Genomic DNA, 26,494 nt, shown 5'->3' with positions numbered 1-26,494 from the left:
GAAACCCAGAAAAAAAAAACCATGAAAAAAAACAAAGCAAAACAATATAAAAGCCTCTGAGTTATGGGACAACTTCAAGTGACCTAATAATGTATACTGGAGTCTCCAAAGGCAAGAAGGGAACCCAAAAATCTTTAAAGAAATAATATTTGAAAATTTCCAAGTTTGGCTGGGAACAGTGGCTCAACCCTGTAATCCCAACACTTTGGAAGGCCACGGTGGGTGGATCACTTGAGGTCAGGAGTTCAAGACCAGCCTGGAAAACATAATGAAACCCTGTCTCTACCAAAAATATAATAAAATTAGCCAAGAGTCATGGCGTATGCCTGTAGTCCCAGTTACCAGAGAGGCTGAGGTAGGAGAATCGCTTGAACCTGGGAGGCAGAGGTTACAGTAAGTATTGATTACGCCATTGCAGCCTGGGTGACACAGTGACATTCTCACTCCAGCCTGGGTGGACAGAGTGAGATCATGTCTCAAAAAAAAAAAAAAAAAAAAGAAAGAAAATTTTCAAGTTTGATGCAAACTCTACATATCTACATATTCAAGAAGGTCAATGAATCCCAAGCACAAGAATCATAAAAGAAATGACACTAAGGTACTCATAATCAAATGGCTTAAAACCAAAGGTAAAGAGATACATTTTTAAAAGCAGTTAAGAAAAAACTATGAAAAAAATCTAGAAACTGTCTACAAGGGCCAGGCCATACAACAACAACAACAAACAAAAAACAAAACAAAACAAAAACAAAAAAACCCCAAACACATTACATTTGGGGGAACAAAGTTATGAATAACTTCTCATTGGAAATAATACAAGACAGAATACAGTTGAGCACCATCTTTAAAGTACTGGAAGGAAAAAACAAAAACAAAAAAAACAATAAACCTGTCAATCTAGAATTCTATACCCGGCAACATTACCTTGCAAAAACAAAGACAAGAAAAGACAAACAAAAGCTGAAGGAATCAATCACTAGTAGACCTGTACTAAAAATTAAGGGAAGTCCTCTTGTTAGAAATAAAATGAAGTCCAGGCACAGTGGCTCATGCCTGTAATCTCAGTACTTTGGAGGCTGGGGTGGGAGGGTTGCTTGAAGCCAGGTGTTTAAGACCAGCCTGAGCAACAAAGGAGACTCTGTCTCTCCGAAAAAAAAGAAAAAAAAAAAACCAAAAACTCACATACACACAAAAAAAAAAACAACAACAAAAAAACCTTTGTTTCCTGCCACAACAAATAAATAAGAAATTTTAAAAATATAATTGAAAGAAGAAAAATGATACCAGATCAATATCTGGATCTCCACAAAGTAACAAAGAGCACCAGAAACTATAAATATGTAAGCAAATATAAAAGATCTTTATTTTCAAAGAGCTCCTTAAAAGATAATTGACTACTTAAAGTGAAAATGACAACAATGTACTGTGTGGTTTAAAATGAATGGAGAGGCAAAAACCTATGGCAAAAATTCCTCAATAACTAATAAGCCAATGGAGATAAAATAAAATCTCAAAAAGTACAATTAATCCAATAGAAGAAAGATAAAGAGAAAAAAGAAAAAAATTGGGTCAAATGGAAAATAACAAGACTCAGATCTAAACACAACCTTATAAATAATCATATTAAATGTGAATGGTCTAAATACCAGTTAAAAGGTTGTTGGACTGGATAAAAAACAAGACCCAGTTAAAAGCTACCAATAAGAAACCAACTTTAAATGCAAAGTCATAATTAGGTTAAAAATATAAGGCTAGAAAAGGATATACCAGCCGGTCGTGGTGGCTCATGCCTGTAATCCCAGCACCTTGGGAGGCCAAGGTGGGCAGATCACCTAAGGTCGAGAGTTAGAGACCAGCCTGGAGAATATGGCGAAACCCCATCTTTACTAAAAATACAAAAATTAGCTGGGCGTGGTGGCGGGCACCTGTAATCCCAGCTACTCAGGAGGCTGAGGCAGGAGAATCACTGGAACCTGGGAGGTGGAGGTTGCAGCGAGCTGAGATCGTGCTACTGCACCCCAGCCTAGATGACAGAGTGAGACTCCATCTTAAAAAAAGGAGATACCATGTGAACATCAAACAAAGCTAAGAATACTTTATTTTTTCCTGTCTACACACCATTCATATTTCAATGGCATCAAACAGTTAGGCTGTGCTTACTAGCTTTTAAACTAGAATATAAGAGAGCTATCTTTTAACTACTTAGATAATTCTTTTAAACGTTTTGAATATCCTGAAACAACAGAGGAAATCTATTATTGTATAAGGCCATGTAATCAACAGTATAAATTTAAGTCACAAATCCTGACATTACTGCAGTTAGATTTGAATTTCTATGATCATTTAATACCACCTTTCATTAATCTTTTTTTTTTTCAAATAGTCTCGTTCTGTTGCCCAGGCTGGAGTGCAGTGGCATGATCTCGGCTCACTGCAGCCTCCACCTCCTGGGTTCAAGTGATTCTCTGGCCTCAGCCTCCCGAGTAGCTGGGATTACAGGCATGCACAACCATGCCTGGCTAATTTTTATATTTTTGGTACAGATGGGTTTTTGCCATGTTGGCGAGGCTGGTCTCAAACTCCTGACCTCAAGTGATCCACCTGCCTCGGCCTCCTAAAGTGCTGAGATTACAGGTGTGAGCCACTGCACTTGACCTCATTAATCTTTTTAATCAGTAATTACTTATCTGGTCTTTACTATGTGCCAGGCACCATTCTAGGCACTGTGTAATATAAAGGTTAAAACAGCCCTAAGTTGGAATACCAGTTCTGACTCTGGGCGTCTCTGAGAAAGTTATATAACCTCACTTCTTCTCAGATTACTCTCCTGTAAAATAGTAGTTGAAGAATAGTCCCTACCCTACTCCAGAGGGTTGAGTTGTTGGGAGAATGAAGCACTTGAAATAGTTCCTGGTACCTGGTATGGTGTTAATGATAACCTATTTCATTTCATTTCTTGTAAGTCATTTGTGAAAATAATCACTGCTGACTAGGGGAGTTAACCAGATTTAAGTCCTATGACACAAAAATAAAGTATGCAATTTTAATAATGGGATAATTTCTAGGAGGAAGAATATTTTGTGCTGGGCCTTTGTGAGCTAATAATAGCAAAAACACAAATAATAGCCACCATTTATATAGCATTTACTATGTGTCAGGCACAGTTCTAAGAACTTTAGAACTATTCTAAACCTCTAATTATGGTGATGACATCAACACAAACACCACCAACTCCATGTATATTTTGGCAAAGTGTTTCATGGTATGGGAAGAGGGTCCTTGGTTTCTAGATCTAATGACCTACCTTGAGCATTTTCTCATCAAAAATTGGAGTCATGGCATAAGGCATGATGTAATTCTGAAGAGATTTAGAAGACAGAACAACTTTGCCTTCCATTAGTTGTTTTGCAAGTTTCTTCAAGGCTCTTGCTCTTCTGTGGATCTATGAGTAAGATAAAATATGAATTAGTTACTGAATAATCTCATCTACAACCAGCTCCATTTTAGTATCGTATTCTCTTTTCATGAAAAGATTAAAGGAGTGGCCAGGTGTGGTGGCTCATGCCTGTAATCCCAGCACTTTGGGAGGCCAAGAGGGGCAGCTCACCTGAGGTCGGGAGTTCAAGACCAGCCTGACCAACATGGAGAAAACCCCGTCTCTACTAAAAATACAAAATTAGTTTGGCATGATGGTGCATGCCTGTAATCCCAGCTACTCGGGAGGCTGAGGCAGGAGAATCACTTGAATCCTGGAGGCAGAGGTTACAGTGAGCTGAGATTGCGCCATTGCACTCCAGCCAGGGCAACAAGAGCGAAACTCCGTCTCAAAAAAAAAAAAAAAAAGATTAAGGAAGTGAAACACGGTCCATGTGTTACAAGAGCAAACACCTGTGCCTTGATTTGCTTTCAGATATAATCCATAGCATTTGTTTAACAATGGACCCAAAGCATTTACACTTCTTAGGAAAAGGCAGAGAAAAGTGACACTATTATTAACTGTGGCTTGTGATACCACCAAAGAAATTAGAATCCAGGAAATGATCATCTTAATACAAATTTCAATGATGATCATAAAGACCAAGGAAAGAGAATCTTAAGCCTTTTTGGAAAGTTAAAACATGTCTTTCCAAATGAGGTAGAACTGTTTGAAATATGTATGCTTATGTCGTAGGTAGGACAAAGCAGAATTGTCTTCTACCTGAATGTGCTTCATGTTCTCAAAGAAGTCCATTTCTGGGTCATGGTAATGAGTAAGTTGTACCAAGTCTTTGAATTCCAGTTGGTTTGGAAAGGTTTGAATTAAACAGGAAAGTATTGTGGTATAATCCTGCTGAATACTCTGTAAATATGAAGTGGAGAAAAAAAATTTTATTTTAAAAAGAATTTGTTTCTGAGATAATATGAGGACACAGAAAAAGACATAAAATTTTAAAAAGTAAAATATTTCCACTGTTAAAAAAAAAAAAATCAGGATTGCTTGAGCCCAGGAGTTTGAGGACAGCCTGGGCAACATGGTGAAATCCTGTCTCTACAAAAAATACAAAACTCAGCCAGGTGTGGTGGTGCACTCCAGCCTAGGCAACAAAGTGAGCCCCTGTCTCAAAAAAAAAAAAACAAAAAACCCTGACAGTTACATTAGATCCAAAGTGACTGGTGGCCAGGCATGGTGGCTCATGCCTGTAATCCCAGCAATTTGGGAGGCCAAGGCAGGTGGATCACTCGAGGTCAGGAGTTCGGTACCAGCTTGGCCAACATGGTGAAACCCCGTCTCTACTAAAAATACAAAAATTAGCTGGGCATGGTGGCATGTGCCTGTAATCCCAGCCACTCTGGAGGCTGAGGCAGGAGAATCACTTGAACCCGGGAGGCGGAGGTTGTAGTGAGCCAAGATCACGCCACTGCAGTCCAGTCGAGGCAACAGAGCGAGACTCTGTCTCAAAAAAAAAAATAAATAAAAAGTGCTCTCCTTTCTAGACCCACTCCCATTAAAAGTCTGGTGACTATTTACTCAACCAAGTATTCTCATTAAATGCACTAAGCCTGACTACTTTTCTATACAACAGTAGCAAATGTGGGAAAACAAAACAAAACACAGCCTCAGACAGTAGTGCCTAAAACACAAAGTTATATACCTCTGTCTGGCTCTTCAGACCTTTTCTCAATTTCTCCAGGAGTGAACGGTGGATGATTTCTCTATAGTCTTTCTCTGTGACATTCAATGCAGCTAGCTTTTTGATGATACTCATCAGGCACATGCTGGCATTATCACTTAAACTCATATCTCCTAACTGCAAAAAAGAGAAAAAAAAAAAAAGAAATTATTCTCTGTAGTAACTACAATATGGAATATTACTTCCCAGTGCAAGCATCTACAAAATTCTGTCACTGTGCTTGTAAAAATGCCTACTAAGCAAGTTCCCACAAATATTTCAAACCTAACGGAGAACCAAATGTTCTGTGAGGAATATAATACTGCAAATGTCTGAAAAACCACGCTTCCCAAGAAGTGTCATTTAATTTCAGGCAGCACTATGAAATGTCCTTGTTAATTAGTTTTACTTCCCAAAGCAGGCAGTCTAAAAGGTTCACTAAAGCCAGTTTTCAATATTCAGTATCAGGTCATTACTGAAAGTGACAGAATTGGCTGCTCCAGAGTTTGTGGTTTGAAGAATGTCAAAGTGAATGTAGGGAAGGTATCCTTGACTCAGCCAGCCAGGCAGCGACTTAGAACTTTTTGTGCTGAATTTTGGCATGATTATGAAGAAAGAGTATAAAATGGGGAGATTATTTTTTCATATACTACGTAATCCTTAATATTAGATGAATAACTATAAAATGCCACAAAGAGATCAGATGCCACTACATGATTAACCATAATCACAGGTTTCATTTTCTGCATTTCTGGATTTTAATTCAGTTCAGCAACATAGCACTTAATATATTCCAAACACTTTTTAGTTCTCTTATAACTTCAATAAAAAAGGGATAATTTTCAATTAGTATAGTTACATGTTTAAAAATTGACATAATCGACACACCATAAAATTCACCCTTTTAAAAAATTTACTATTTGGCTGGGTGCAGTGGCCCACACCTATAATCCCAGCACTTTGGGAGGCCAAGATGGGTGGATCACCTGAGGTCAGAAGTTCGAGACTAGCCTGGCCAACATGGTGAAACCTCATCTCTAATAAAATGCAAAAATTAGGTGTGGTGGCATGCCCCTGTAATCCCAGCTACTATTCGGGAGGCTGAGGTGGGAGAATTGGTTGAACCTGGCAGCAGAGGCTGCAGTGAACCAAGATCGCGTCACTGCACTCTAGCCTGGGTGACAGAACGAGATCCTGTCTCCAAAAAAAAAAAATTTACAAGTCAGTGGTTTTAAGTATATTCACGAGGTTGTGTGATCATCACCACTAATTCCAGAACATTTTCATCACTCCCAAAAGAAACCCTATACCCATTAGAAATCATGCCCCATTCCTCCCTTTCTGCAGTCTTTAGTGACCTAATGTACTTCATCTCTATGGATTTCCCTATTCTAATACATAACTTCTTGATTTTTTTCAAAATGCTTTTGTATGTATTTTTTTATTCACAATATTTGCATTTCAAATCATGAGAATAACTGTTTTGCCAGACAAAAGATTCTTCACCTAAAAGAAATTTAATCCTAAAAACCTCTGTCCCCCCTCAAAAAACAAATTTAAAGATTAGGTCACTGTATTAGGCAGCTGTATTACCAAAACAATAAAAAATAATTTATAAATTTTGCTATAATAACCTACCTCTAGATTATAGAAACAATTATGCATAACTGCAATTAGGTAGTTAACATCCACAATTTGCATTTCTTTAATATAAGAGGTGATGGTCTGGAAAGTCTCAAAGCGAACGTCAAAGTTGATATCATCAAGATGTCTTTGATCGAAGGCGTTAAGCTATAAGAAATGCCATTGAAATTATATAAATGAAGGCATATAAATCTTAAATAAACAAACATGATAATACTTCTGAAGCCAAAGAGAAACCCTTCTTTCTTACCTTGACAACATCAGTAATATATTTTAACCCACTCTCAAAATCAGAAAGAGTCTGAAAGGAAAGAAAACAGCATATTTATCAGTGAATAAAACCTTAACTTTTCTGCCCTCCTCCCCTCAGCTCGCTGTCCCCACTCAGATTCTTATAAAAACATCACCCTGGCATGAAGAAAGCCCCTAACATGGTTTACAAGTCATAATTACATTTTTTTTAAAAAGGGTGATTTGGAGTAAAAATGAATAGTACAGACCTCGAAAACTGTACAAAGCAATTTTCTTGACGGTTTGTTCTTAATAACTGAGAAAAGTTTTGCTATAGGCTTGAGGAAGCTTGTAGGGTCCACACAATGCTTTAACAAGTTTTGTACTGTCACCAGAATATCAACCTCTGTATCCTTGAGAAGAAATATTAAGAGAAGTCATATTTCAGTAAGTTATAAACTGGTCAACTTATACTTTAATACATTACAGCATAGAAAACAATTGTGAATAAGATGTAAAAGCAGTAATTGGAAAAATTATTTTATCTTCTTTTAAAAGTTTTCAGCATTTTAATTTAATGTAAAACCCATAAGAACCCATAAAGGAAGTTTCTTCCTTTAATTATAATAAGCAATATATGTAGTTTTGAAACATAATTTCTTCTATTATCTAATCAAAAAAGATACAAGAAAATGAGCTTGCTGAAGTACAGTCGTCCCTCAGTATCCAACGGGGACTGGTTCCAAAAAATACCAAACTCCAAGCATGTTTAAGTCCCTTATATAAAATGGCATGGTATTTGCATATCACCCACACACACACTTCTGTATATTTTAAGTCACCTCTAGATTACTTATAATACCCAATACAATGTAAACGCTATGTAAATAGTTGTTACACTGCATTTTTTAAATTTGTATTATTATTTTTAATTTTTATTTTATTTATTTTTTTTTGAGATGGAGTCTCACTCTGTTGTCCAGTCTGGAGTACAGTGGCACAATCTCAGCTCACCACAACCTCCACCTCCTGGGTTCAAGCGATTCTCCTGCCTCAGCCTCCTGAGTAGCTGAGAGTACAGACACACGCCACCATGCCAGGCTAATTTTTTTATTTTTAGTAGAAACAGGGTTTCACTATGTTGGCCAGCCTGGTCTTGAACTCCTGACCTCGTGATTTGCCCGCCTTGGCCTCCCAAAGTGCAGGGATTGCAGGTGTGAGCCACCGTGCCCTGCCAGTTAAAATCTGTATCATTTTTATAATTATATTGTTATTTCTCCAAATATTTTCATCCATGATTGGTTGAATCCACATATGTGGAAATGTGAATACAGAGGGCCAACTGTATACACTTCTGGTTGTCTACAGATCTGTGGTCTTCTAAATTGAACAACTATGTGGTGAGAAATGTTTAGTATCACTACTGAGTTCTGACAAATGAGCCTGAGCCACTGGAGGACTCCTAATTAAGATTGAACTAGGGTTTGAAAATCATATCAGAAACACTTAGCTGTGTCTGAATATTAAAAGTCTGATTTTTATTCTGTTTTGCCACTGTGATCTACAATTAAGATTATATAATGTGTCCGGGCACGGTGGCTCATGCCTGTAATCCCAGCACTTTGGGAGGCCGAGGCGGGTGGATCACCTGACGTCAGGAGTTCCAGGCCAGCCTGGCCAACATGGTGAAACCCCATCCCTATTAAAAATACAAAAAAATTAGCTGGGCGTGGTGGCAGGCACCTGTAGTCCCAGCTACTTGGGAGGCTGAGGCAGGAGAATTGCTTGAACCCAGGAGATGGAGGTTTCAGTGAGCCGAGATTGTGCCATTGCACTCCAGCCTGGAGGACAAGAGTGAAACTCTGTCTCAAAAAAAAAAAAAAAAAAAAAAAATTACACAATGCACTTCTTGAGTTCCAGGCTTGTTAGAGAAAGAAAAACCCCTGAAATGAATCAGAAGCTAAACAAGGGAAATAAAGGGGCTAGTACTTTGTTGTTGTAGATGACGATGTCTCCGCTTTCTTGCCTGCCCCTATTCCTAGTGTCTGTCCGTCTTTTCCCTCTATTTCTAATTTTTTTTATTTCTATATAAAGTATTTTTAGTTCCTTGGGACAAATGCATCACAAAATCTAGCCAGTAAAATTGCTGCTCACAAGTAAACCTAGTGATAAAGTGCCACTCTAAAGACAAAGTAAGTGTCCTATGAGTTTGTACCTCAGCAATACTGCTACGGTGGAGGAACGGAAGGAGAAGCGTAATGAGTACAGAACTTTGTTCTTTGTCTTTCATAAACTTGCTGATCCTAAAGAAGGAAAAAACAGGTATGTAAGGAACATATACAAGGATATTTCTCTAAGAAGTTAAACTTTTTGTAGAAAAACATCAATGACTAAAGACACAGTTTTAGCATTCCAATACACAGCTAGCTTTTAAGTATGTGTGCATGTATAAAAAGTTTACCTCAGTTACTTAGCTGTGCTCACTCTTACTCCTCTCCAACATCAAGCTCATGACCACTATTCTACTTCTTTTGCAATATCTGATTGTATGGGTTAGAGTGAACAGGTGAATAGGTGGGTTAGAGTGAACTCCAGTCTGGTAATTAGTAATTGTTTTATTTTGAAAAGGAATAACATTTTTAAGTGCCAAGACTTAAGGGTTTATGTACAGTATTTCAATTTAACACCAACGATAGCCCTGCAATATAGGAATCATCAGCCTGATTTTGCCCAGAAAAAAACTAAGACTCAGAGAAACTGACGTCTCACAGCTAGAAGAAGTACAGCAGCTCTTTCAAACTCTGGTCTTTCTGGTTCCTAATCTCCTCTCATCATCTTTCTACTACTACATAGCCTGGGATGAAATTTAATGAGTATATTAGTATGATTTCCCATTCTGTATAACTTAGAAATACAATAGTATTTTAAAATGCATTGCAAAGAAGTTTCTTGAAGATTCGAACATATCACTTTTTGTTGATATTGTTGTAAGTAACAGAAAAAATACATTTTCAACAACTAAGCCTTGTAATGGTCAATTTAAAATTAAGATAGAATTGTTTCTTGCACTCAGGTTTATCAACCTTTCCCTTTACCGAAATCACAATAGACTCCTAGGTCTACTGCCAAACAGACTCTTTTAACAACCCTTGTGAGATCTTCTTGACTCAAAAAACCGAACAATCTGCTCTTTTAAGTTAATTGTTTTTATCATTACACTAAAGAGTAAAAAACTGCAATTCCACAAAACTCAAAATACACAAAGGCTAAACAAACAAATCTGTTCGTCTACTTTAGGATTTTGAAAAATCTGTCTCCTTTAATTTTATTAAATAAAGGCAGATGCTATGAACGGTTTCTAGTAAGTAACCCAGCAGAGAAAGGGAATTCTGCATTAACTTAAAAGTAAAGGGCATTCAAAAATACTAAAAAAGTTTTTAGCTTCTTATTGCCAGATTCCAACACCTGAAAAACAAGATAATAATTTTTTAAAATTTATTTTATTTTATTTTTGAGATGGAGTCTCACTCTGTCGCCCAGACTGGAGTGCAGTGGCGCGATCTTGGCTCACTGCAACCTCCGCCTCCTGGGTTCAAGCCATTCTCCTGCCTCAGTCTCCTAAGTAGCTGGGATTACAGGTGTCCACCACCACACCCAGCTAACTTTTGTATTTTTAGTAGAGACAGGGTTTTGCCATGTTAGTCAGGCTGGTCTTGAACTCCTGACCTCAGATGATCCACCCACCTCAGCCTCCCAAAGTGCTGGGATTACAGGCGTGAGCCACCATGCCTGGCCAAGATAATAATTTTTTAAAAAGTTAAAACCAAGGATGGTAATGTTATCTTTTAAGTATCAACATATCACTTACTTTGAAAGAATGCCAAGCTCTTTACTGACTTGTGCTCTATTCTTTTTCTTTTTCACCTTTTCTACGCTTATTGTGGTTTTGCTGAGATACTGAAGAATTGCAGGTACATGAGGTAGAATTAATCTTCCTCCTATTGTGATAGACTCTGAAATAGATAGTGATTTGATTTGATTTTAATAAACTCTCTTAAGGCATAATTGTACAAAATCTTCATGATGATAAGAAAAGCACTCAACCACTATGAACATTTAGTTAAATTTCAATTCTAAATAAATTCTAAATTCTAAATAAACAACTTTCTTCTTACTCAAAATAGCTATATTACTAGCTAAATCAAGAACTTATTTAAGAGACCCCTGAGGCTTTATTTAAACCATTTTTTGGTAATAGTAAGGGAATTATTTGGGATAATATGGTAAGAAGAATGTAGAGACATGACAGTAGAAATCATTTTCATAATTTCCTGGAGGAGAGTTGAGACTTCTTGGAGAGTAAATAATCTATTCTTATAAATGCAAAGAAAATTCAGTTTATATAAATTAGTATTAGTTCCCAGGGAAAAGAAACTTATGTGCATATGCTCTCAAGTGAGTCAAATTATACTGATTTTTTTTCTCTTCTAAGGAAACAATTGCTACAGCAGAAGTCTAAGAATTATCTGCTTTGTCAGCATACATACCACCTATGTTTTCTGCTATGCCAGGGTATACACATCCAGTTACCAGCAAGTTCAAAACTGTTTCTGTAGGCTCGAAATCTGGAAGGTTAAGAAGGTCATCAACTATGTCCATTACAATACTGGCTGTGGCATCAGAAAGATTCTTTGCTGAGAGAATTGCAAAAACATTGGTCAGGATATCACATTCTGGGTGCCCAGGCTTCTGTTTAGCCAGCAAAGGGAAATATCTAGAAGAAAAAACATTGTAGTAATCATCTTATTCTCAATATGTTCACTTCTAAAAACATGTCCATATGAATTTTCACCGTGAGTTTAACAAATATATATGCATATGTGTGTGTATCAACATTAATAAGATTATTCAAAGGGGAATTAGTTTAAATCTAAAATTTGATGGATAATAATTCTAAGTATTACCTTACAAACATATTACTTAGGCACTTTATATGTATTTCTCATTTAATTCTCACAACATTTCTATGTGGTTGTATCATTATCCCTACATTACAGATGAAAAAACAGATTTGTCCGAAGCCACTGAGCTAATAATAGAGCTGAGATTTGAATCACAATCTAATTCCAATGTCTAAGCTCTTTCTAAAAGAGACTTACTGAAAACAAACTACTTTTCAATTATAAGCTTTCAAGAATGTGAATGTTTATACACTCACATAAAACCCTATGTACTAGAACATAGGAGTTAGGAGTACAGACCAAACAAACTTTTATTGATTAGGATATGGAACATTCCATGTTGGGAGACGGGGATGAATCCATCCCCAATAATGAAAGACTCACATGAAAGTTATAAATATCCTTCCTGATGCAAATGCACCAACAAGGGCAGAGAGACAAAGGCTTTCCAGCCAAGGGTAAACCAGGAGTTGATTCAGTCAGAAATGCAATCCTAACAATTACTAGGAAGGTCAAACAGAAACAATTCAGATAGTTTGCCATTTTCAATTTATCATCACTGGAAAAAAAACAAAAGAGCTTGAGCTCTTTAACATACTTAGCACTGACAAACTGACAGAAAAGTTCTAAGAGGTTATATTCATACATCTTTCTGTCCAACAAATACTGTGCATAGTATGGGTAGGCTCTACACAAGACACTATATTATATATTATCATCTCTATTATCAATGAAGTAGGTCTGTTATTATATTCATTTTACAGGTGATGAAACTGAGGCTCAGAGGCCAACTTGACCAAAAGAACGCACAGTGGTGCTAGGATTTGCAGCTAGGTTAGTGTGGCTTCAGAAACTGTGCTCTTAACCACTATGTTGTTTTGTTGTCTTAAACTTTTTCTAGCAGAAAAGGGAAGAGAACTGCTTTCAACTGCGGGTAAAGTCCTAGCAAGAGCCCATTCAGATACAATGCAACTTCCCAGTGACCAAACCGTTTTCCCTTGACCAGCATAACTTGCTGCCACAGTACAATGAGCATGCTACATGCTAACGTGAATGGCTCAATCAGCAATTCCAATCACTCAGACAACATGCAATGACCATCAGCTACACATGGATGAAGATGTGTACTCCTCTGTGGAGTAATACATGAGACATGGTCTTTGCCCTGAAGGAGCTGTGGATAATACGTTATGAAGATAGATGAATACAACAAAGGCAGTATGTGATGACAAGGCCTTACAGAGCTGAAAAGAGCATGCAGGAAGAAGAGACTGTGCTATGTTGGGGCTGTGGTGACTAGAACCACAGCAGCTAAGAGAGAGCCCTGGGACATTCCCAGCTTACATTGGCTGTTTTGACTTACTTATTACATCTCTTTTCATCCTCAGGAGTTTTTCAGTTTGGACAAAAAAGTATATGCTTACCCCAGTTAGTAAGTTTTTGCTGTCCTGAGTTCACCTATTTCTGAGAAAATTTAAACTTACTTACAAGCTAGTAAAATGCTAGACTTCTCTATAGGTGAAAAATCTGTTTTAATTTCTGATTGACACTATGTAAACTGCAACTACACTTCAAAATCTAAATTTTTTTTTATTAAAAAGTAACATTCCCATTGAAGGGGTTCTGAAATATTCATTCGTTAATTCTTCCACACACAACTTCATATGCATATCTATTGCTATGTGGATTCCAAGGGAAGTCAATGCTTTTACAGATTTCTTCAGGTGAGTGTTAAGTATAAAAGGAAAAAAAAGGTTCTGCTGCCTAACTCTTCCATTGCTATATGGCTTCTATTTACCCAACCAAAAAATGAGAAATTGCAGAAAAGAACGAAGTGGCATCCAACAATATGGCTCAATAACTTGAATAAGGACCCAATGAATATAAAAATGAATCTCTACTGTAAAGTCTTCCTGGATGAACGTCCTTCATGGCTAATTTGCATAGAAATGACAAAACTATACAACATTTCTCAAGCATGCCTATGAAGTGTCGCTTACAAATGTCCAATGATAAAGATATAAAATTGCTGTGTCAAATTGGGGAATAAATGTAGAGAACATACTATTAGTAAAATAAACAAGTTTTCCTGAGGAAGACAATGTCAAGGTTTTTGGTTTGTTTTTGAAGACTAGTAACATGAAGAAATGTTCATGACATAAAGATACATGGAAAAAACAAAATCAAAAGCCAGTACAGTATGATTCCAATCTTGTAAAAACCAAGACTATGATTTTAACATCACTGAATCAATAATAAAACCTTTTCTGACCATGAGAGCTGAATGTACATTTAGATGGAGTTTCACAAAGAAGACAATGGTCTAGAAAATCTAGAAAGCCTGTGAGGTTTTCCTGATTTTCAGTGGGAACTGGGAAAAAGACATAGAATGCCAATTACAAGTCAGCATTTATTTTTAAGCAAGCATGCAGAAAATGATAATATTTATGTGATGATATAACTATCTGGTGTGTTTCACATTCTGTTTCTCCCTTTGCCAGGCCAAATCAAACTGTTGACATAATTATTACATATATTGGAAGAACATCTCTATCAATTCTAATACTTATAATTTTCAAGTTTTAATCAAACTGTAAAAATTATAAAAAAGTATTAGTTTTAGCTGTAATACATACTCTAAAATTTTCATTATTTTGCAAGATGTTATTTTACCTGTTTTTCCTTTTTAATTATTATAAAAAATTCAAACAGTCCAAAGGATGTATTATGAAAAGTCTCCTCTCCCTGCTCTGGTCTACCCAAACCTCCACGTGCTATGGCCACATTGTTAACAGTTCTCATGTGTCCTTCTGGACAGTTTCTATTTCATTTCATATTTATACACATAGACACATACCTTCCTGGATCACACTAAATATATTGTCTAGCAATTTATCTTTTTTTTTTTGAGACAGGGTCTCGCTTTCACCCAGGCTAGAATGCAGTGGCATGATCATGGCTCATTGTAGCCTCAACTTTGTGGGCTCAAGCGATCCTCCCACCTCAGCCTCCAAGTAGCTGGAACTACAGGCATGCACCACATGCCCAGCCCATTTTTTGATTTTCAGTAGAGACAAGACCTCACTACATTGTCCAGACTGGTCTCGAACTCCTGAGGTCAAGCAATCCTGCCTCCGCCTCCCAAAGTGCTGGGATTACAGGCGTGAGCCACCGTGCATGGCTACATTTTTCTTTAAACTATGTATTTTGAGATCTTTCCTTGCTTTTACTCAGCTGCCTCATTCTCTTTAACTGTACCAAAAGTAGTTCACTGTATGGAAAGACCATAAATTACATTATTAGTTCCCTGAACTGCTTTAACCAGATTCATCTAAAACACTGCCCTTTTTAAAGAAGGAAAAAAGAAAGGTTATACCTTGCGTTTCCGCTCCAGATACTGATCAGTTTCAGCAGAGGAGTAGGAGAATATCGACTCTCAGATCCAAGCCTGCTGATCTAGGAGACAAAGTAAAAAACAGAACACCAATACATATATCAAATTATAGAAAAACCACAAGTAACTAACAAGCACAGAAATCACAGCAGAGGATGAAAAAGACAAGGGACAGAGATGAACATCCAAATGACAGAATAAGAAAAAGTATAAAGAGATCCAAAAGAACATCTACATAGGAAAAATGGCAAAGGTGATACATGGAAGTGCTAGACACTTGAAAGGAAATGGTATTTTAGGTTTCAGAGTGTTGGAAATGACTGGGACCTCAAACACCTAGAAACATTTCCTAAAATCAAATCTCTCCTTCAGTCTATACCTATACCAGTTACCATCACCAAGGGGTTACAACCAGAGAAATCAAAATAGGAAGTATGTAATAAAAACACCTGTGTGTTTTCCTTCACGCTTGTCAAAAGCCAGAGGCAACGCTATGTGAGGTGCTATAAAAGTCACGTTACAGGCTGGGCACAGTGGCTCACGCCTGTAATCCCAGCACTTTGGGAGGCCGAGGCGGGCGGATCACCTGAGGTCAGGAGTTCAAGACCAGCCTGGCCAACATGGCGAAACTCCATCTCTACTAAAAATACAAAAACTAGCTGGACATTGTGGTGCATGCCTGTAATCCCAGCTACTGGGGAGGCTGAGGTAGGAGAATGTCTTTCTTGAATCCAGGAGGCAGAGGTTGCAGTAAGCGAGACTCTATCTCAAAAAAACAGTTATGTTACAGTTGCTTAAGAGACACATTCATATTCAACTGAGCCTTAAGTGTAAATGCCATGGTATAGCAGAAACTAACTCTTGAGTTTTAGGTGGTAGTGAAGGAAAAGAAAAGTGTTCTAAAAACTTCCAGAAAGAAGGGCTCGATGTAAAAGAAAAGACCCGGGTAAGCATTCATGTCTGAGTGGTAGCTATGTTGGTGAGTTAGTAATAAAGGGAAAAGCAGAAGGTATATAGGCAGATGTAGAAATTGAGGTTTACCTGGGGCCAAACTGCACCATGAAACACAGCATCAACTTCTTCTGTTCTAAACTGATATGATTCCCAGTCCAAAAAGATATCAGTTACCATTTTGATTCCAAGACGTCTTAAATTTTTCAATGGATTAATAAATCTCAGCTGTATCTGTAAAACAAAGATCTTCTGTTTAAAAAATACATATATATCATTTTTATCCCTGATTCCTCAGAGAGGCACTCTTGCTCAGGTGGCTAAGAATCAAACTGGAAATCCTGTTACTAAATCTGTTGACTTGATTTACATGGGAACACCAACCAAGCAAACTGTCTTACTTTTCTCATTGAACAAGAAAAGAAAGCAGTCTTAAAACAATATCACTGCCTAGCAGTCACACTAGTTATCCTTAAGAAAAAATATTACAACTGGAATAGTTGTTTTGTATTCTATATTGTTTTACTTTTTCATTCAAGTAAAATCCTGATTTCTTCCCATGAACAGAACATTCTAAACAAAGCAAAACTTTTTTAAAAAATTTTTTTCCCAACATAATGCCTTATATTAGGGGGAAAAAAATTAAATCTTCATTTCAAATAAAAGCCATTTTTCTATTTATTTCCATACTTATTATTTTACTTTTTTAAGACTAGAAGTTATAAATTATTCTTGTTAAAATTAGTCTAGGGGACTAGTTAAGGAATTTATGATTTTTCCATACAGTGAAATACTTTGTACAGCAAGAGGATGAGGTGACTGAGTCAAGGGATAGGAAGATCTCAACATACATAGTTCAAAGAAAAATGCAATTTAGAAAGAAATACGATTTGTCAGTTTAGAGGCATAGAGGCTGGAATGAGTATGAAATAAAAGCAAACCTTTAAAATAACAAATCTTGCTACGTCCACTGGCATCTCCTTCCCTGTGAGTTATAAAATCACAAATACGCAGCCAATTTGTTCAGGCTCAGAGTAGGACAATTTATTGAGTCCCTACTAATGGCTCCAGTGGCATGCCATTAGTATGAATTGAGGTCCTGACCTCAATTCAACTGAAAATCTTATTAAAGGCAAATTTACTGAATGTATGTGAGAGACTGAAAATGCCAAAGACATTTTTTTTTTTTTTTTGAGATGGAGCTTCACTCTTGTTGCCCAGGGTGGAGTGCAATGGCACAATCTGGGCTCACCACAACCTCCACCTCCTGAGTTCAAGCGATTCTCCTGCCTTAGCCTCCCGAGTAGCTGGCATTACAGGCATGTGCCACCAAGCCCCGTTCATTTTGTATTTTCAGTAGAGATGGGGTTTTGCCATGTTGGTCAGGCTGGTCTCGAACTCCCCATCTCAGGTGATCTGCCCGCCTCGGCCTCCCAAAGTGCTGGGATTGCAGGCGTGAGCCACCACACCCAGCCCAAAGATATTTCAGTAGGAGGAATTACTACAAATTTCAGGATAGAGCTTCATGGAATAGGCAGATTTCTACTGGGTATTAAAGAATGAAGAGCTTTAGGCCAAGCAGAGGAAAGACAAGGGCCTCAAAGGGATTTTTCCCTAGCACAGAATGTTAAAAAAAAAAACAAAAGAAATGGGAGAAGATTCAACCCCTAATTGTTTTCCCACTTGATTAGTAAACTGTGGGCTCTAGACATACAAGTGATAATTTATTTTTATATATCACCTTAATTACCTACATGAAAACCTAAAAGCCACCTTACAATTTATAAAGACAAAGCAAATGCTCTCATATAGTGAATATCAAGTCTTACGGCCAAGATAACATGAAGAAAAATAGGAAAATTACTTATCATGAAAATCTGATAATCTGACAGAGGTATTTGAATCTGATATAGCACATTTTAAATTCAAGTAAATATGAACAAGGATGTCATTAGTTTGCTGAGCAAGCCTGGAATCACAGTATCTCACATATGGTCTACTTTTAGCTTATTATCTTACACAAGTTACAAAGGAAATGACAGGTAAGCAAGCACAAGGTGATGTAGTTACAAGTCATTCTGCTCTGCTTCAGTTCTACTAGCAATATTTTCATCAGCTGCATCAAGTTTAGTGAAAGATAAAAATTATCCCTGATATTTGAAAAACCATGGTATCTGGAGCAAATATGAAGCTCACAACTACAAACATGAAATCAAATAGACACTCCCCACCCGTCTCCCATTCCCACCAACCACCCTTCCCATTGGGTACAATCTGCATGTTCTATTCATTTCTGTAACTAAAGTGCCAGCTGCCCAATTTACTCAATAATTGGTGAATAAACTAGAGAAAAATCCTGAAAATGAGCAATCATAGACTTTAATTCCTAGAGGAACAGTCAATATGATTGAGTTTGTGTATGTTTACAAGTTACACTGTTGCTAAATGTACAAAAAAAACCCCAAAACCAACAATTTTCAAGTATCTTTCAATGCTGATCAATGCCCTGAAGGAAAGACACAAAAAAGTAAATATATAACTGAGCTCAAGCACATAAATGTAGAACTTTAACTCACTTAAGCAAAACTACTGTGCAATAATTCACTTTAAGGAATTCCTTGGATGGGTCCAAGAATTTCAAAGGAAAATATAAGAAAGCTCCTATCTGTCAACAAGCTTAAAATCTCATTAACTAATGAACTGTGAAATTGCATAAATGATCCTTTGAGTTACTGATTATTGACTTGGGAGTGAGGCTGCATTACTAAGTAACTCCTAAGTTAACCAAAAATGTGAAGGCACTACACAGGCAAACCTTTCACAATTTAATATATTCATATACAGATAAAGTCACTATCACTTGCTACAAGGCATAAACAGGTTCTCACCTGATTCTTCCCGTGGCCCTTATTACGCTCTCATATAACAGAGAAAGAACTTTCTAAGACCTCTTTTCTGCTTCCATTCTTGGCCTCCTATAGTCCCTTTTCCACAAAGCAACCAAAGCAATATTTTTAAAAACACTCACAGTCCTTATCACTCACCTGCTTCGAGCCTCTCAGCAGTTTCCATTATCCTTAGAAGTAAATTCACCCCCTCGTCATAGCCCACAAGGTCCTACAGAGCCCCTACGACCTACCTCTTCATCCTCACCTTACATGACTCTTCCTGCTCCTGGTGCTCTAGCCACCACAGCCTCGTCTATTCTTACAATATGTCAAGACCATTCCCAACCAGGGATTTTGCACTAGTCATTTTCTTTGCCTGAAATGTTCTTCTCATGGTGAGGTGTAAGCTCAAAGATCACCTTTTTATAGAGGACCCTCACCATCCTAGTAAATGCAGCACCTATCCACCCCAACACTGATCACTTTCTATTATATTTCCTCGTCTTACATTAAATTTTGCACATCTTCCATGTCTCTCCTTAACATGCTCATGATTTCTTCTACTTTCTCTAATATATGGAGTGTTTTTATAATAGCTATTTTAATGTCCCTTTTTTTTCTTTTTTTTTTTTTTTGAAGAGGCAGAGTCTCACTCTGTTGCCCATGCTGGAATGCAGTGGTGTGATCTTGGCCTACTACAGCCTCAGTCTCCTGGGATCAAGTGATCCTCTCAGTTTAGCCTTCTGAGTACAGGTGTGTGCTATCGCATCTGGCTAATTTTTTACTTTTTTGCAAAAATGGGGTCTTGCTATGTTGTCCAGGCTGGTCTCAAACTCCTGGCCTCCAGTGATCCTCCCACCTTGGCCTCCCAAAGTGGTGGCATCAGCTTCCTTGTCTAATTCTATTATCTGTGTCATTTCTGGATCTGCTTCTATTGATTGCCCTTTCTCCTCATTATGGGTAAAATTTTCCTCCTTCTTTGTATGCCTAGTAATGTTTGACTGCATGTCAGATATTGTGAAATTTATTTTCACTTAAATCATTTAAAATTTTGGGCTTTGCTCTGGGATCAAACTTGAAAAACGTTTGACCTTTTAAAATGAGCCCATAGCAGCCTCTATTCTAGTGCTAATTTGGATCCATGACAGAGGCAACATCTTCCAAAGACTCTCCCCTGGCACATTGTGTATTATGGGATTTCTACTGTGGCTGTTGGGGATGTAGGCTATTTCCAGTCCTGTGTTAGTCTGAGAACTGTTTTGCCTGCTCCTTTATAGTGGTTTTGCACTTCCAACCTTGATGGAGTAAAAGGGACTGGATTTACCTTCCTCTCTTAAGCAACTAAGGAAGTGAACGAAATATATAAACAATAATTTTCAGACATTGGACATCAGGCAGCAGAGAACAGTGATCCCTGAGAGGCAGAAAGCAATGGAAATGAGCCCTGTGATTTCCCTAGCTTACTGCCTGGACAGTTTTCAGGCCTCAGTGCAGGGAGGAAGAGCCCAGGCAGAGTCCAGTGACCCTGAGATAAAGAGACAGAGCTGGGCAACTTGAGGAGGCAAAGGCAGCTAGAACTCACAGGGCGGAGTACTGGACAGGAGAGAGCTACAGAGAGAATGAGCCTCAGGGACCTGCAGAAGGTTCTCCTCATTTTATTTTCCTCTCAGAATATACTTCTCTCTGACATTATTTTAATTATGTGTGTATTTATTTATTTATTCTTTTTCTCCCCATATACTGAGTCCTCACATGTCTCACTCCCTACCTGGAACAATGTCTGGCACACAGTAGGTGCTCAATAAGTACTTAATGAACAAATAAATGAACATAAATGTCTGTGTGCTTTGTTGACTATTCCCAGTGCTTAGTACAGTGCCTGACACATAGTAGAGGCTCAATTAATATTTATTGAAGAAATGAATGAAAGAATAAGAAAAACAAAATGGTGCCTACCAAAATGGAAGAAGTGTTCTAAATCTCTGCATCTTGGCTATCAAAGAATATAATTTCATTACTAAAACAGATTCACATCCATGCATAGCCCAAACCAGCAGCCTAAAATTTTGGCAGTCAGTTTTCACTTATCATGATCATATTTGACAGGCAGTTCACTGGACATATCTAGAAATCAAATGAAATAAATTTTGGCCAAATTAAAACTGTGCCTATCTGGAATTAACTGAGAGTCAACAGCAGAAATCTGAGTCTGGAGCTCTACTTCAAGTTGTATTTTCTCCCAGAAGCCTTCAGTCCCTAAGATATTATGAGGCCGGGTGCAGTGACTCGTGCTTATAATCCCAGCACTTTTGGAGGCTGAGGCAGGTGGATCACCTGACATCAGGAGTTTGAGACCAGCCTGGCCAACATGGTGAAACCCCGTCTCTACTAAAAATACAAAAATGAGCTGGGCGTGACGGTGGGCGCCTGTAGTCCCAGCTGAGTACTGCTCGGGAAGCTGAGGCAGGAGAATCGCTTGAACCTGGGAGGCGGAGGTTGCAGTGAGCCAGGATCACGCCACTGCACTCCAGCCTAGGCAACAGAGCGAGACTCCGTCTCAAAAAAAAAAAAAAAAAAAGACATTATGGACTATTTCCCTAAACTCTAAAGAGTTCACTCATGTCCACAGATCTATTTCAACACAACACAAATAGTTTTGAAGACAATTAGAAAACACTTCCTGAGTACCTTTTGGCAGTTGGCCAGCTGCTTTGTCTTGCCCCATCTTGCTACTTATATTTATTCAAAACACTGCACTTATTGTAGGTAAGTATTTACTTTTTAAAGACTTCCAGGCAACTTTCAAAATAACGGAGCTGATGGTAACAATGGTCTATTCATTCTCCAGCCATTCTGGAGAAATGAGAGTTGGAAGATACCTTATACTTCTAGGCTCTTGGAATTAAAATCTAAGAAATACCAGTTCAAGCACTTGACTTGGATTCCTGAGAAACACAGAGAACTAACCCACTCACTACTAATCCATCTCTTTTTAAAATATACACTTGAAACAATTGCATTTTCTGGTTATAAGTAAATATTTATAACAGCAAAGAGTCTCACTATGTGGAAGACTGTTTTAAGAAGATACTTTCAAAGGGTTGTATAAGGATTTAACTTGGAAGAGTGTTAGTAAATCAGGCCCAACCCAATGCCCAAGGACAACACAGACACCCATTACCCCAAGAAGAAAGCATTTATAGTGAATCTCTAACCTTTTCTCGTTGGTCAAGGATGTGTGATACAGTTGCTATCAAACAGAGCAGTATCTGCAAAATCTTCGGCAAGTATGGGCTGATCAGATGACTAATGTTTTTCAATACTATCTCAAGGCTGTTTAAGATACCGTGCTGACGACCTAAAGGAAGAACTTTAGACAAATCCAAGTCTTCTACTGCTTGAATGACTGCAGAATGGCACTCTCCTAGTGAAACAAAGGGGACGAGAGGTCATGTAAGGTAACATATTAGTTTGTTACTATTTATAATTGTAGTTTTATTTCCATTTCCCTTAATAATACAGTATTTTCTACTCTCATGGTAATTTATAGATGACAATGCACTTTTCTTATATATTATCTCCTTTTGACTCTTACCAAATATTCAATGAGCCTACATAAGACAGGTTTAACTACCCCCATTTTAGAGAAGAAGAAACTAAGGAATAAGAGGGTAAGAAATCTGCAACAGAACTAAGTCTCTAAGCCTAATTTTCATCCAATTTCTTTACACTATCCCTCAAAACCTGAGTTATGAATAGTTTCTTATTCCATCTGGTAATTTTTTTTTTTTTGAGAAGGAGTTTCACTCTGTCACCCAGGCTGGAGTGCAGTGGTGCGATCTCGGCTTACTGCAATCTCTGCCTCCTGGGTCCAAGCGGTTCTCCTGCCTCAGCCTCCCAAGTAGCTGGGATTACAGGTGCCCGCCACCACACCTGGCTGGTTTTTGTATTTTTAGTGGAGATGGAGTTTCACCATGTTGGCCTGGCTGGTCTCGAATCCTGACCTCAGGTGATCCACCTACCTCAGCCTCCCAAAGTGCTGATATTACTGGCCTGAGCCACCGTGCCCGGCCCTCCATCTGGTAACTTTCTATATACTTTTCTTACTCTCCGTTTCACTCAGCTCTACTGAGTTTGGCAGTTTCACTAGAAATACCTTTCTGTATTACAAGTTCCTTGAAGGCTGAGAATCAAGTTTTATTTCTCTTGTAAATCCTAGTTAATAAATAAAATCAGAGTCCCTTATAAATAGCTGCTGCCATATTAATTTCAAAATTTACTGAAAAGATATGAATTGTTATTGCTTGACCTTTACTTCAAACCATCTGATGTGAGGTCATGCGCTTATGGATTCATACACCCAAACGGGCCTTCCATAACAGTATCACCTATACCTATCCTCCTACAGTGGGAGTTATACATTGAACGGAAACTTTTTTTGGCATTTATCAGAGCCAACCTCCTTTACAGGGCAATACTATACTGAATGAAAAACCTGTTAACAGCTGGACCTATTATCATAGAAAAAATACAAAAACAAATGCAACAGAATACCCTATAAATAATTCTCTATGTTGGCCTCAAGCAAAGCAATTTGGGGACTGGAACACAGTTTTCATAACCAGAAAGGTCTGAGTTTGAATCCCGACTCTACCACTTTTCATCTGAGTTACGATGGGTGAAATGCCTTTCTAAGCCTAAGTTTCCTCATCTGTAAAACGGGGATAATCAAGTAATGACAGCTCATGTGGTTGGTTGTCTGAAGGATCAACTGAGTTATAAGTAAATGGGTCTGTCATAACATCTGGCATAAAGTAAGCACTCAATACATGTTAGTCATTACTGTTATTAATAATTACTGACACTGCATACCAAAGAACATACCACAGAGCACTCTAGCTCAACGTATACATGATTACATCCATTTCATCTCAACTATCAGGTTGAGGGCAGAGACTGTACTTTTCTATTTTTAACTTAACAGAGTGTCCAAGGCAAAGGAGGTATTCAATAAATCATTACTGAATAGATGAATGACTCAGGGAATGAATAAATGTCAAACAATTAAGATTAATTTGCAATGTGCTTTGAATTTCTTAGAAGAAACCTATTCTTTGTATTATATGGGTAAGTATTAACCATTTTTCAAATGGCCTACATATGCAATAAAAATACACATTTTCTCATCAGGGGCTCTAACACAAAAGTGCCGATAATCCACAGGGCCAACAGTCAGTTTCACGCAATTCAATCAAAGTTTAAATTGAACTGCACTTCAGCAAAAAGATTGCCATCAAGGTTGGGAGGAACAACCCTGTTAGAAAGACGCCCAGGAGAATGGGAAATGTAGCCTGAGATGTGAGAAGTCCACCGCAGACAACAGGTATTAGAGTGAGAGGTAGCTGATAGTTACCATTCTTGAAATGCTTCACCGGTTCAAACAGCAGGTCTAAGAATATCTGGATCTCTTCAGGTTGGGTCCCGGCCAGGAACCGCAGGACAATGGCCATGCGGGTGCCTGAAGCAGATTTCCCCTGAGTTTTATTCCCAGTCTTATTCTTCATTCGCCCATACAAAATTCTGAAAAGGCAAAAGCACATTATTTGTTTGCACATTAATTCTAAAATACGAGTTGTTTTATTTACCTAAAAGGCTAGAAGAGCAACTCAATAGATTTAAATGGATATATTATAAAACACAGAAACATGAAAACAGAAATTAGATATTTAACACAGACAATGAAAAAAGTCAACAACAAAATAAGGCTAAGAGAGCTGGGTGCAGTGATACGTGCCTGTAGTCCCAGACAGCTGAGGGGCTGAGGCCAGAGGATCACTTGAGCTCAGGAGTTTAAAGCGAGCCTGGGCAACTTAGTGAAACCATGTCTCTATTAAAAAATTCAAAAATTCAAACAAAACAAAACAAAACAAAACAAAAAACAAGGCTAAGGGAAGTAGGAAGGACAAAGGCCAGAAGGTGGTTTGTTATGGGAGAAAAAATAGGCAAATCAAAGGTAAGTCTAATCAAGAAAAAATGAAAATGAGAATACGTAGATTAAAAGGAAGTAAGAGAATACAATTATAAGTAAAATAAGGAAGCTGGAAACAGTTTAATGAAAAAGCTAATGTTCAGGAAAAAACACATAAATATAAATAAACAAAAGGAACTTAAGAAGAAAACCCACAGAGACCAATACTTATTGGAAAACATGAAGCTAATACAGTTTACAGGTGGGCTTTTTAAACTTTCAAGGAAAAAAATAATTTCTATGCTATGAAGTTTCATAGCAGAGAGAAAGAGGGAAACAGTCTTTTCTCATTTATTAATGTGGCATAATTGTGATATTGAGAAGGGTTAATGAACAAAAATAAAACTACATGCCAATCTTGCTTACAAACATAAAATACAACATTTGTAACTATAGTATCCAGTGTTGCACTAAAACCAAATAAGGATTGCCCCAGAAAATGCAAGAGTCATTAGTAAAATCTACTAGATTAATACAGATTAATGGTTCCTGGTAAAAGTTAATATAATCATTTTAATATATGTCCAATAGGCACTCTAATAATATTTAACATCCACTCCTGATAAAATTCCAAAGAACAATAAAAGCTACTTTCTTAACATGATAAAAAAACTTATTGACTTAATATTCAAAATCCAAAAATAGTTTTCAAACTTTTTGATATTAGGATCTCTTTACACTATAAAAAATTAATAAGGTCTCCAAAGAGCCTTGTGTATGTAAATTTTACCTATTTGATAGTTATTGTATTAGAATTTAAAACTGAGGAATTAAAAATATACATTGGTTTAATTCATTTTAAAACATTCACAGTAAACTTATTACATGTTAACATCAATAACATTGTAATAAAAATAATTATATTTTTCAAATCTCCCCCCAACTCCTGCAAATTAGTGAGACTACTGGCATTGTTTTATTTATTCTTTGTCGGACTTAATAGACGATAACTGGATTCTCATATGTGCTTCTGCATTCAATCTATTATAATATATTGGGGTTGAAGAAAATCCAGCCTCATACACAGATAGGTAGTTGAAGAAGGGAGAAATATTTTTTAAACTTTCAGATAATTGTAGATATCCCATTTTGATACTACATCAAAGCTCAACAAGTTGAAAGATTAGCTGCCATGTGGAATCTGAAACCCCATCAACAAACTTGATGAACTCTGTTACACTAAAATCCATCTATCTTACACTTTGAATGAATCTTTTACCCATACATGATACTATTACATGCATCAG

The 26,494-nt window shown here is 37.4% G+C and overlaps 1 protein-coding gene across 2 annotated transcripts in view; it reads right to left on the bottom strand.

Annotated features, from left to right (window-relative positions):
* UTP20 (UTP20 small subunit processome component) overlaps positions 1-26,494 on the bottom strand; it is a 107,478-nt gene that overhangs the window by 35,708 nt on the left and 45,276 nt on the right. For both annotated transcript variants that reach the window (XM_054442984.2, XM_063646624.1), the window contains 13 exons: positions 24,633-24,799; positions 22,435-22,643; positions 16,422-16,565; positions 15,363-15,442; positions 11,573-11,799; positions 10,894-11,038; positions 9,241-9,328; positions 7,295-7,438; positions 7,045-7,095; positions 6,789-6,941; positions 5,133-5,288; positions 4,199-4,339; positions 3,305-3,442 (listed from right to left, as the gene is read on the bottom strand). In XM_054442984.2, the coding sequence (XP_054298959.1) occupies positions 3,305-3,442; positions 4,199-4,339; positions 5,133-5,288; positions 6,789-6,941; positions 7,045-7,095; positions 7,295-7,438; positions 9,241-9,328; positions 10,894-11,038; positions 11,573-11,799; positions 15,363-15,442; positions 16,422-16,565; positions 22,435-22,643; positions 24,633-24,799 (1,843 nt within the window). The remainder of the gene's footprint in view (positions 1-3,304; positions 3,443-4,198; positions 4,340-5,132; positions 5,289-6,788; positions 6,942-7,044; positions 7,096-7,294; positions 7,439-9,240; positions 9,329-10,893; positions 11,039-11,572; positions 11,800-15,362; positions 15,443-16,421; positions 16,566-22,434; positions 22,644-24,632; positions 24,800-26,494) is intronic.

Source organism: Pongo pygmaeus, chromosome 10, assembly GCF_028885625.2.
Source record: "Pongo pygmaeus isolate AG05252 chromosome 10, NHGRI_mPonPyg2-v2.0_pri, whole genome shotgun sequence".
NCBI lineage: Eukaryota > Metazoa > Chordata > Mammalia > Primates > Hominidae > Pongo > Pongo pygmaeus.
The sequence above is the reverse complement of the archived record's forward strand: the minus strand, read 5'-3'. Positions and strand labels throughout refer to the sequence as shown.